Source organism: Oncorhynchus clarkii, chromosome 5 (genome assembly GCF_045791955.1).
Source record: "Oncorhynchus clarkii lewisi isolate Uvic-CL-2024 chromosome 5, UVic_Ocla_1.0, whole genome shotgun sequence".
NCBI lineage: Eukaryota > Metazoa > Chordata > Actinopteri > Salmoniformes > Salmonidae > Oncorhynchus > Oncorhynchus clarkii.
Window position 1 is genome coordinate 5,109,423 of NC_092151.1, and position 11,724 is coordinate 5,121,146.

The 11,724-nt window shown below is 46.4% G+C and overlaps 1 protein-coding gene across 2 annotated transcripts in view; it reads right to left on the reverse strand.

The window, feature by feature from the left end:
- Positions 1-7,315, reverse strand: part of LOC139408265 (cingulin-like protein 1) — a 40,902-nt gene extending 33,587 nt beyond the window's left edge. Inside the window, exons 1-4 of one of the 2 annotated variants that reach the window (XM_071151952.1) lie at positions 7,104-7,173; positions 6,713-7,051; positions 6,464-6,504; positions 6,014-6,163 (exon numbers count right to left, since the gene is read on the reverse strand). In XM_071151952.1, coding sequence (XP_071008053.1) covers positions 6,014-6,055 — 42 coding nt within the window. In that variant the 5' untranslated portion in view covers positions 6,056-6,163; positions 6,464-6,504; positions 6,713-7,051; positions 7,104-7,173. Of the gene's footprint in view, positions 1-6,013; positions 6,164-6,463 lie in introns of both variants that reach the window. The other variant, XM_071151953.1, reaches the window with a different exon arrangement.
- Between the last annotated feature and the right edge of the window lie 4,409 nt (positions 7,316-11,724).

Consider the following 11,724-nt stretch of genomic DNA (forward strand, 5'->3'; position numbering starts at 1 on the left):
TACCCCAAAATCACAAAGTATCACTTTAAGCTGCAATTGAGTTTAAAGTAGGTTTTTTTTGTTGCCGTGGGAATGAGGAAAGCCATGGTTGAGTTAGGGGATGTGTTCCTATGAAACACTGTATGTGTTAATCTATACGGTAATACTATTTCCATCTAGTCAATTCAGGAAGTAAACTGAAATGAGGAAAATTAGAATTTCAGACTACTCCCTGTATTGACTAGATGGAAGTAGACTTTACCCTGATGGGGACTGAATATCAGTTGGTCTCACAAACTAGATGGATCATATTCACTGGTATGAAAGAGGACACCTTGTGTTACGACGATGAAATTCTACTTGATAATTCAACTCAGTCATTCAGTCTGCTTCTTCCACCGTTTGCATTGATAAACCTATTGAGACTGGTCTCAATATGGACGCAGTGGACAGATAAGAGACACATCAGCTGATTGGATGACGACAACCACATGTTAAACATCCACTGCCTTATTGGCACATGTGTTTTTCTGTTGCTTATTACTACAACAACAACAACAAAACAACAACAAAATGAGATTTCAGTCTTGTAGGTGTGTTTCCTGACCGATTCCACATTTGGTTTATGATGATTGCCCCCCCCACCCCCCCTAGCCTATTTCACTTCCTCAAAATCTGCAGAATTTATATAAGATAACTAAGATAGTTGAGCAGTTTGACGTCTAACTAAGGTGTTTGGTGCAGTATTTTGTCAAGTATGAAAAATGTGTGACATGTTGACTTATGGTCTGTCTCACTGTCTGTGCAGGTCTGTCTCACTGTCTGTGCAGGTCTGTCTCACTGTCTGTGCAGGTCTGTCTCACTGTCTGTGCAGGTCTGTCTCACTGTCTGTGCAGGTCTGTCTCACTGTCTGTGCAGGTCTGTCTCACTGTCTGTGCAGGTCTGTCTCACTGTCTGTGCAGGTCTGTCTCACTGTCTGTGCAGGTCTGTCTCACTGTCTGTGCAGGTCTGTCTCACTGTCTGTGCAGGTCTGTCTCACTGTCTGTGCAGGTCTGTCTCACTGTCTGTGCAGGTCTGTCTCACTGTCTGTGCAGGTCTGTCTCACTGTCTGTGCAGGTCTGTCTCACTGTCTGTGCAGGTCTGTCTCACTGTCTGTGCAGGTCTGTCTCACTGTCTGTGCAGGTCTGTCTCACTGTCTGTGCAGGTCTGTCTCACTGCCTGTGCAGGTCTGTCTCACTGCCTGTGCAGGTCTGTCTCACTGTCTGTGCAGGTCTGTCTCACTGTCTGTGCAGGTCTGTCTCACTGTCTGTGCAGGTCTGTCTCACTGTCTGTGCAGGTCTGTCTCACTGTCTGTGCAGGTCTGTCTCACTGTCTGTGCAGGTCTGTCTCACTGTCTGTGCAGGTCTGTCTCACTGTCTGTGCAGGTCTGTCTCACTGTCTGTGCAGGTCTGTCTCACTGTCTGTGCAGGTCTGTCTCACTGTCTGTGCAGGTCTGTCTCACTGCCTGTGCAGGTCTGTCTCACTGACTGTGCAGGTCTGTCTCACTGTCTGTGCAGGTCTGTCTAACTTCCGGCGCCGACAGAGATGGCCGCCTCGCTTCGCGTTCCTAGGAAACTATGCAGTTTTTTGTTTTTTTACGTGTTATTTCTTACATTGGTACCCCAGGTCATCTTAGGTTTCATTACATACAGTCGAGAAGAACTACTGAATATAAGATCAGCGTCAACTCACCATCAGTACGACCAAGAATATGTTTTTCGCAAAGCGGATCCTGTGTTCTGCCTTACAAACAGGACAACGGAGTGGATCCTATGCAGCGACCCAAAAAAATGACTCCGAAAGAGAGGGAAACGAGGCGGTCTTCTGGTCAGACTCCGGAGACGGGCACACCGTGCACCACTCCCTAGCATTCTTCTTGCCAATGTCCAGTCTCTTGACAACAAGGTTGATGAAATCCGAGCAAGGGTAGCATTCCAGAGGGACATCAGAGACTGTAACGTCCTTTGCTTCACTGAAACATGGCTCACTGGAGAGACTCTATCCGAAGCGGTGCAGCCAGCGGGTTTCTCCACGCATCGCGCTGACAGAAACAAACATCTTTCTGGTAAGAAGAGGGGCGGGGGCGTATGCCTCATGGCCAACGTGACATGGTGTGATGAAAGAAACATACAGGAACTCAAATCCTTCTGTTCACCTGATTTAGAATTCCTCACAATCAAATGTAGACCGCATTATCTACCAAGAGAATTCTCTTTGATTATAATCACAGCCGTATATATCCCCCCCAAGCAGACACATCGTTGGCTCTGAATGAACTTTATTTAACTCTTTGCAAACTGGAAACGATTTATCTGGAGGCTGCATTCATTGTAGCTGGGGATTTTAACAAGGCTAATCTGAAAACAAGACTCCCTAAATTTTATCAGCATATCGATTGCACAACCAGGGGTGGAAAAACCTTGGATCATTGTTACTCTAACTTCCGCGACGCATATAAGGCCCTGCCCCGCCCTCCTTTCGGAAAAGCTGACCACGACTCCATTTTGTTGATCCCTGCCTACAGACAGAAACTAAAACAAGAGGCTCCCACGCTGAGGTCTGTCCAACGCTGGTCCGACCAAGCCGACTCCACACTCCAAGACTGCTTCCATCACGTGGACTGGGAGATGTTTCGTATTGCGTCAGATAACAACATTGACGAATACGCTGATTCAGTGTGCGAGTTCATTAGAACGTGCGTTGAAGATGTCGTTCCCATAGCAACGATTAAAACATTCCCTAACCAGAAACCGTGGATTGATGGCAGCATTCGTGTGAAACTGAAAGCGCGATCCACTGCTTTTAATCAGGGCAAGGTGTCTGGTAACATGACCGAATACAAACAGTGCAGCTATTCCCTCCGCAAGGCTATCAGATAAGCTAAGCGCCAGTACAGAGACAAAGTAGAATCTCAATTCAACGGCTCAGACACAAGAGGCATGTGGCAGGGTCTACAGTCAATCACGGACTACAGGAAGAAATCCAGCCCAGTCACGGACCAGGATGTCTTGCTCCCAGGCAGACTAAATAACTTTTTTGCCCGCTTTGAGGACAATACAGTGCCACTGACACGGCCTGCAACGAAAACATGCGGTCTCTCCTTCACTGCAGCCGAGGTGAGTAAGACATTTAAACGTGTTAACCCTCGCAAGGCTGCAGGCCCAGACGGCATCCCCAGCCGCGCCCTCAGAGCATGCGCAGACCAGCTGGCCGGTGTGTTTACGGACATATTCAATCAATCCCTATACCAGTCTGCTGTTCCCACATGCTTCAAGAGGGCCACCATTGTTCCTGTTCCCAAGAAAGCTAAGGTAACTGAGCTAAACGACTACCGCCCCGTAGCACTCACATCCGTCATCATGAAGTGCTTTGAGAGACTAGTCAAGGACCATATCACCTCCACCCTACCTGACACCCTAGACCCACTCCAATTTGCTTACCGCCCAAATAGGTCCACAGACGATGCAATCTCAACCACACTGCACACTGCCCTAACCCATCTGGACAAGAGGAATACCTATGTGAGAATGCTGTTTATCAACTACAGCTCGGCATTCAACACCATAGTACCCTCCAAGCTCGTCATCAAGCTCGAGACCCTGGGTCTCGACCCCGCCCTGTGCAACTGGGTACTGGACTTCCTGACGGGCCGCCCCCAGGTGGTGAGGGTAGGCAACAACATCTCCTCCCCGCTGATCCTCAACACTGGGGCCCCACAAGGGTGCGTTCTGAGCCCTCTCCTGTACTCCCTGTTCACCCACGACTGCGTGGCCACGCACGCCTCCAACTCAATCATCAAGTTTGCGGACGACACAACAGTGGTAGGCTTGATTACCAACAACGACGAGACGGCCTACAGGGAGGAGGTGAGGGCCCTCTGAGTGTGGTGTCAGGTAAATAACCTCACACTCAACGTCAACAAAACTAAGGAGATGATTGTGGACTTCAGGAAACAGCAGAGGGAACACCCCCCTATCCACATCGATGGAACAGTAGTGGAGAGGGTAGCAAGTTTTAAGTTCCTCGGCATACACATCACAGACAAACTGAATTGGTCCACTCACACAGACAGCATCGTGAAGAAGGCGCAGCAGCGCCTCTTCAACCTCAGGAGGCTGAAGAAATTCGGCTTGTCACCAAAAGCACTCACAAACTTCTACAGATGCACAATCGAGAGCATCCTGGCGGGCTGTTTCACCGCCTGGTATGGCAACTGCACCGCCCTCAACCGTAAGGCTCTCCAGAGGGTAGTGAGGTCTGCACAACGCATCACCGGGGGCAAACTACCTGCCCTCCAGGACACCTACACCACCCGATGTCACAGGAAGGCCATAAAGATCATCAAGGACATCAACCACCCGAGCCACTGCCTGTTCACCCCGCTATCATCCAGAAGGCGAGGTCAGTACAGGTGCATCAAAGCTGGGACCGAGAGACTGAAAAACAGCTTCTATCTCAAGGCCATCAGACTGTTAAACAGCCACCACTAACACTGCGTGGCTGCTGCCAACACACTGACTCAACTCCAGCCACTTTAATAATGGGAATTGATGGGAAATGATGTAAATATATCACTAGCCACTTTAAACAATGCTACCTTATATAATGTTTACATACCCTACATTATTCATCTCATATGCATACGTATATACTGTACTCTATATCATCGACTGTATCCTTATGTAATACATGTATCACTAGCCACTTTAAACTATGCCACTTTGTTTACATACTCATCTCATTTGTACATACTGTACTCGATACCATCTACTGTATCTTGCCTATGCTGCTCTGTACCATCACTCATTCATATATCCTTATGTACATATTCTTTATCCCCTTACACTGTGTACAAGACAGTAGTTTTGGAATTGTTAGTTAGATTACTTGTTATTACTGCATTGTCGGAACTAGAAGCACAAGCATTTCGCTACACTCGCATTAACATCTGCTAACCATGTGTATGTGACAAATAAAATTTGATTTGATTTGATTTGTCTGTGCAGGTCTGTCTCACTGTCTGTGCAGGTCTGTCTCACTGTCTGTGCAGGTCTGTCTCACTGTCTGTGCAGGTCTGTCTCACTGTCTGTGCAGGTCTGTCTCACTGTCTGTGCAGGTCTGTCTCACTGTCTGTGCAGCTCTGTCTCACTGTCTGTGCAGGTCTGTCTCACTGTCTGTGCAGGTCTGTCTCACTGTCTGTGCAGGTCTGTCTCACTGTCTGTGCTATTGGATAGAGATCACTGCAGCTGTTCACCCCATGTTAGTGGGGAAATTGATATTTTCCAGATAAAAACCCACTCCTTTTGTTTAACCTTTATATAACTAGGCATGTCAGTTAAGAACGCATTCTTATTTACAACGACGGCCTCGGACAGATTTTACTGCAGCTACCATCCTTTTCTGATGTACTGTATGTGTACATGCAACGGTGAGAGGGAGAGAGAGAGAGGAGAGAGAAGAGAGAGAGACACAGAGAGAGAGAGAGATAGAGAGACAGAAGAGAGAAATAGAGAGAGAGAGGGAGAGAGGAGAGAGAAGAGAGAGAGAGAGATAGAGAGACAGAAGAGAGAAATAGAGAGAGAGAGGGAGAGAGAGGAGAGAGAAGAGAGAGAGACACAGAGAGAGAGAGAGAGATAGAGAGACAGAAGAGAGAAATAGAGAGACACAGAGAGAGAGAGAGAGAGAGAGAGAGAGAGAGAGAGAGACAGAGAGAGAGAGAGAGACAGAGAGAGAGAGAGAGACACAGAGAGAGAGAGAGACACAGAGAGAGAGAGAGAGAGAGATAGAGAGACAGAAGAGAGAAATAGAGAGAGAGAGAGAGAGAGAGAGACACACAGAGAGAGAGAGAGAGAGAGAGAGAGAGAGAGAGAGAGAGAGAGAGAGAGAGAGAGACAGAGAGAGACAGAGAGAGACAGAGAGAGACAGAGAGAGACAGAGCGAGAGAGAGACAGAGAGAGAGAGAGGGGCGAAAGAGAAAGAGAGATTTTAACCGTACCATATTATTGTCTTGGTGTTCGTGTTCACTTTTCCCTTGCATGTTGTGGTGGGTGACCCTGTAGGAGAAGTCTTGTAGTCTCCTCTCAGTATGTCCTGTAGAGAGGTCAGGACCTGCTATCTGCAGCTCCCACCAGGCAAGCAGTAACCACTGGGTTCGACACAGACAGGCCACAATGTTAGCATGTTAGGGTACATACACCATTGTCCACACACAAAACCCATGTTAGCATAATAGCTAACACTTTGCCATTGATAACGTGGTTACACACTGCTCTTATGAATGTGTTATGAAGCCCTTATGAAGGTACCCTTTAAAAAAAATGTTACCGCGTATTAGCACACAGTCATTACAGTGCCTGGACAGAGGAGCTACCTCTAGAGTCTAGACAATACAAAAAACTAGACTAGCCATAATGGAAAAGCCCAACCAAGAGGTTACAGTACTCACAGTACAAGCCTCTACGTTTTGGGCCTCTCTGTTGTCTCAACCTCGTTCCTCTGGCCTGCCAAGTCACTCAGCTCAGTTCAGGAGCGTCTCAACCTCGTTCCTCTGGCCTGCCAAGTCACTCAGCTCAGTTCAGGAGTGTCTCAACCTCGTTCCTCTGGCCTGCCAAGTCACTCAGCTCAGTTCAGGAGTGTCTCAACCTCGTTCCTGTGGCCTGCCAAGTCACTCAGCTCAGTTCAGGAGTGTCTCAACCTCGTTCCTGTGGCCTGCCAAGTCACTCAGTTCAGGAGTGTCTCAACCTCGTTTCTCTGGCCTGCCAAGTCACTCAGTTCAGGAGTGTCTCAACCTCGTTCCTGTGGCCTGCCAAGTCACTCAGTTCAGGAGTGTCTCAACCTCGTTTCTCTGGCCTGCCAAGTCACTCAGTTCAGGAGTGTCTCAACCTCGTTCCTCTGGCCTGCCAAGTCACTCAGCTCAGTTCAGGGGCGTCTCAACCTCGTTTCTCTGGCCTGCCAAGTCACTCAGCTCAGTTCAGGAGTGTCTCAACCTCGTTCCTCTGGCCTGCCAAGTCACTCAGTTCAGGAGTGTCTCAACCTCGTTTCTCTGGCCTGCCTTGTCACTCAGCTCAGTTCAGGAGCGTCTCAACCTCGTTTCTCTGGCCTGCCAAGTCACTCAGTTCAGGAGTGTCTCAACCTCGTTTCTCTGGCCTGCCCAGTCACTCAGCTCAGTTCAGGAGCGTCTCAACCTCGTTTCTCTGGCCTGCCAAGTCACTCAGTTCAGGAGTGTCTCAACCTCGTTTCTCTGGCCTGCCCAGTCACTCAGCTCAGGTCCTCCAGATGTTGTTGAACCTCTTTCAGGCTGAAACACAGAAATGTTTATTGTCATTGTTTCCGCATTAGGCCTTTCTAATGTTATGTGAAACCAGTCTCCTGTTATGTGTGAGAGGGATGAATCTACAGTACATACAGGGCTCCTGGCATTCGAGACTGGGGACTATGGTAACGTGAGACTGGGGACTATGGTAACGTGAGACTGGGGACTATGGTAACGTGAGACCGGGGACTATGGTAACGCGAGACCGGGGACTATGGTAACGCGAGACCGGGGACTATGGTAACGTGAGACCGGGGACTATGGTAACGTGAGACCGGGGACTATGGTAACGTGAGACCGGGAACTATGGTAACGTGAGACCGGGGACTATGGTAACGTGAGACCGGGACTATGGTAACGTGAGACCGGGGACTATGGTAACGTGAGACCGAGGACTATGGTAACGTGAGACCGGGGACTATGGTAACGTGAGACCGGGGACTATGGTAACGCGAGACCGGGGACTATGGTAACGTGAGACCGGGGACTATGGTAACGTGAGACCGGGGACTATGGTAACGTGAGACCGGGGACTATGGTAACGTAAGACTGGGGACTATGGTAACGTGAGACCGGGGACTATGGTAACGTGAGACCGGGGACTATGGTAACGTGAGACCGGGGACTATGGTAACGTGAGACCGGGAACTATGGTAACGTGAGACCGGGGACTATGGTAACGTGAGACCGGGGACTATGGTAACGTGAGACCGGGGACTATGGTAACGTGAGACCGGGGACTATGGTAACGTGAGACCGGGGACTATGGTAACGTGAGACTGGGGACTATGGTAACGTGAGACCGGGAACAATGGTAACGTGAGACCGGGAACTATGGTAACGTGAGACCGGGGACTATGGTAACGTGAGACCGGGGACTATGGTAACGTGAGACCGGGGACTATGGTAACGTGAGACAGGGGACTATGGTAACGTGAGACAGGGGACTATGGTAACGTGAGACCGGGGACTATGGTAACGTGAGACCGGGGACTATGGTAACGTGAGACCGGGGACTATGGTAACGTGAGACCGGGGACTGACTATGGTAACGTGAGACCGGGAACTATGGTAACGCGAGACCGGGGACTATGGTAACGTGAGACCGGGGACTATGGTAACGTGAGACCGGGGACTATGGTAACGTGAGACTGGGGACTATGGTAATGTGAGACCGGGGACTATGGTAACGTGAGACTGGGGACTATGGTAACGTGAGACCGGGAACTATGGTAACGTGAGACCGGGAACTATGGTAACTAGAGACCGGGGACTATGGTAACGTGAGACAGGGGACTATGGTAACGTGAGACAGGGGACTATGGTAACGTGAGACCGGGGACTATGGCAACGTGAGACCGGGGACTATGGTAACGTGAGACCGTGGACTATGGTAACGTGAGACCGGGGACTGACTATGGTAACGTGAGACCGGGGACTATGGTAACGTGAGACCGGGGACTATGGTAACGCGAGACCGGGGACTATGGTAACGTGAGACCGGGGACTATGGTAACGTGAGACCGGGGACTATGGTAACGTGAGACCGGGGACTATGGTAACGCGAGACCGGGGACTATGGTAACGTGAGACCAGGGACTATGGTAACATGAGACCGGGGACTATGGTAACGTGAGACCGGGGACTATGGTAACGTGAGACCGGGGACTGACTATGGTAACGTGAGACCGGGGACTATGGTAAAGTGAGACCGGGGACTATGGTAACGTGAGACCGGGGACTATGGTATCGTGAGACCGGGGACTATGGTAACGCGAGACCGGGAACTATGGTAACGTGAGACCGGGGACTATGGTAACTATGGTACATTTTTCCTTGGTCAAAGTGACATTTCCTTAAGCACACAGAAAGACAAGGCTGAAGGAAGAACATCAATTAGTGTGTCCCAAAGCAAATACCACAATGATATATCGTAGACATAAAAACTCTAAAAACAGTACTTGTCAATTGAATGATTCATCATTCATAGCAGAAAGTCTGACTTTTCTCAAAAACACGACTACTACTCAAAATGAAGACGTTGTTTTACCGTTACACTCTCAACACAATGAGGGGGAAAAAAACGTGGTGTTGATTGGTAATCTCTCCACTGGAGGGCAGTATTTCATCATCTACATGCACTTTATGAGTGACACAGAAAGATAAAAACCTGACATGTGGGTTTGAGGGAAGTAGTAACATCCATATGAAAGTCCTTGATGAAAATGAACATCACAAGTCTCCCATAACGACCATTTGAAACCTTGGCCACCTTGGCCACAACCGCAGAACATCAGGAAAGCATGAACATTCAGCGAAAACATCCACAATAGAACAATCAATAATAAATAAAAACAACCCATCCCACAATACAACAATCAATAATAAATAAAAACAATCCATCCCACAATACAACAATCAATAATAAATAAAAACAATCCATCCCACAATACAACAATCAATAATAAATAAAAACAATCCATCCCACAATACAACAATCAATAATAAATAAAAACAATCCATCCCACAATACAACAATCAATAGTAAATATAAACAATCCATCCCACAATACAACAATCAATAATAAATAAAAACAATCCATCCCACAATACAACAATCAATAATAAATAAAAACAATCCATCACACAATTGCTTTGATCACTTAATCAGTAGATAAAGATAAATTATTATTAAATCAAGATAAATTGCTAAAACAATGCATATCTATCAAATGAGCCAGAACTAAAAACAGGAAAACATGATGAGACGTAAAAATCTATTTATTTAAGTCAGGAAGTAGCCGATATCCATCCATGAACTGCAGTAATTACATAGAGAAATGGTCGCGGTGGGTGTGTGTTCCTCTAGCTGCTTGGCTTAAAATATAGAACACAGGACTCCAGTGATCAGGGCTGAATTCCATGTAGATCTGCTCTGAGTGTGTGTGTGTGTGTGTGTTTGTGTTTGTGTGTGTGTGTCTCTGTCCTCTGTGTGTGTTTGTGTGTGTGTCTCTGTCCTCTGTGTGTGTGTCTGTGTGTGTGTGTGTCTGTGTCTGTCTCTGTCCTCTGTGTCTGTGTGTGTGTTTCTGTGTCTGTGTGTGTGTTTCTGTGTCTGTGTGTGTGTTTCTGTGTCTGTGTGTGTGTTTCTGTGTGTGTGTGTGTGTGTGTCTGTGTGTGTAAATCTGTTGGCATCTGCTGAAGGGATAAACAAAAAGCAGTGAGGCCCGTGAACCCTCATTAACCTTTTGTTTATGCGGCGTTGGAAACGAGGTCTACCCAGCATGCAGCAGTGATACACTCACACACACACACACGACGGGCTCACGCAGAGCTGATCGCCAGCTGTCATGCTCCTCAAACGCTTAGAGAAAAAAACATAAATAGCACATCATTATAGTGGATATATATGAACACAGATCACTCCAGAATTGTGAGTGAAAATTGTGCACATTCTTCCAACACTCATAGCCAGCTATATGTTTTTATCAAATCAAGCGTTCATTGTGTAAAGGTTTTTAAAATCCCTGTCATATGGAATAAATGTATGTTTTAGTACTTTTTAAATGCATACAATTAATTTATGTATACTATTGTGAATGTATATTATTGTGAATGTATATTATTGTGAATGTATACTATTGTGAATGTATACTATTGTGAATGTATACTATTGTGAATGTATACTATTGTGAATGTATAATATTGTGAATGTATACTATTGTGAATGTATACTATTGTGAATGTATAATATTGTGAATGTATACTATTCTGAATGTATACTATTGTGAATGTATACTATTGTGAATGTATAATATTGTGAATGTATACTATTGTGAATGTATACTATTGTGAATGTATACTATTGTGAATGTATAATACTATTCTATACTGGGTTACTGTTAGCAACCTGTCAACCATGGCACATTCACGGTGCTGTAACGTGTACATGTAAAGACTGTGTTTAGGTTATTTATACATTGTAGACATCATTATTCCCATGTGACGTTTTAATAAGATATACGTTTACATTTTGCTTTGATTGTTGCTCTATCCAATAGTTTCTTCAAAATGGCCCCATTGGTAATCCATGTATACGTAAAATATGTTGGTGGCTCGAAGGGTTAATAGATATAAACCTCTGTTACTTAGAATGGTGAGTACTATTTTTTTTCACAACTCTATGTTTAAAGGGATTAATAATGGTATTTACAAATGTTATTAATGACCTTAATGAATAATAAATAAATAAATAAAAAACAGATCTAATTTGTCGTAAGTAGGGACCCTGCAGTTCCAGCATGTAGTTTTATGTATCTGAGTAAGAACAATAGGCTAACACACAGACACTAGTCTTTCTTCTTCGTGTTAGCTGGCAGAGAAGCTGTCTGATGCAC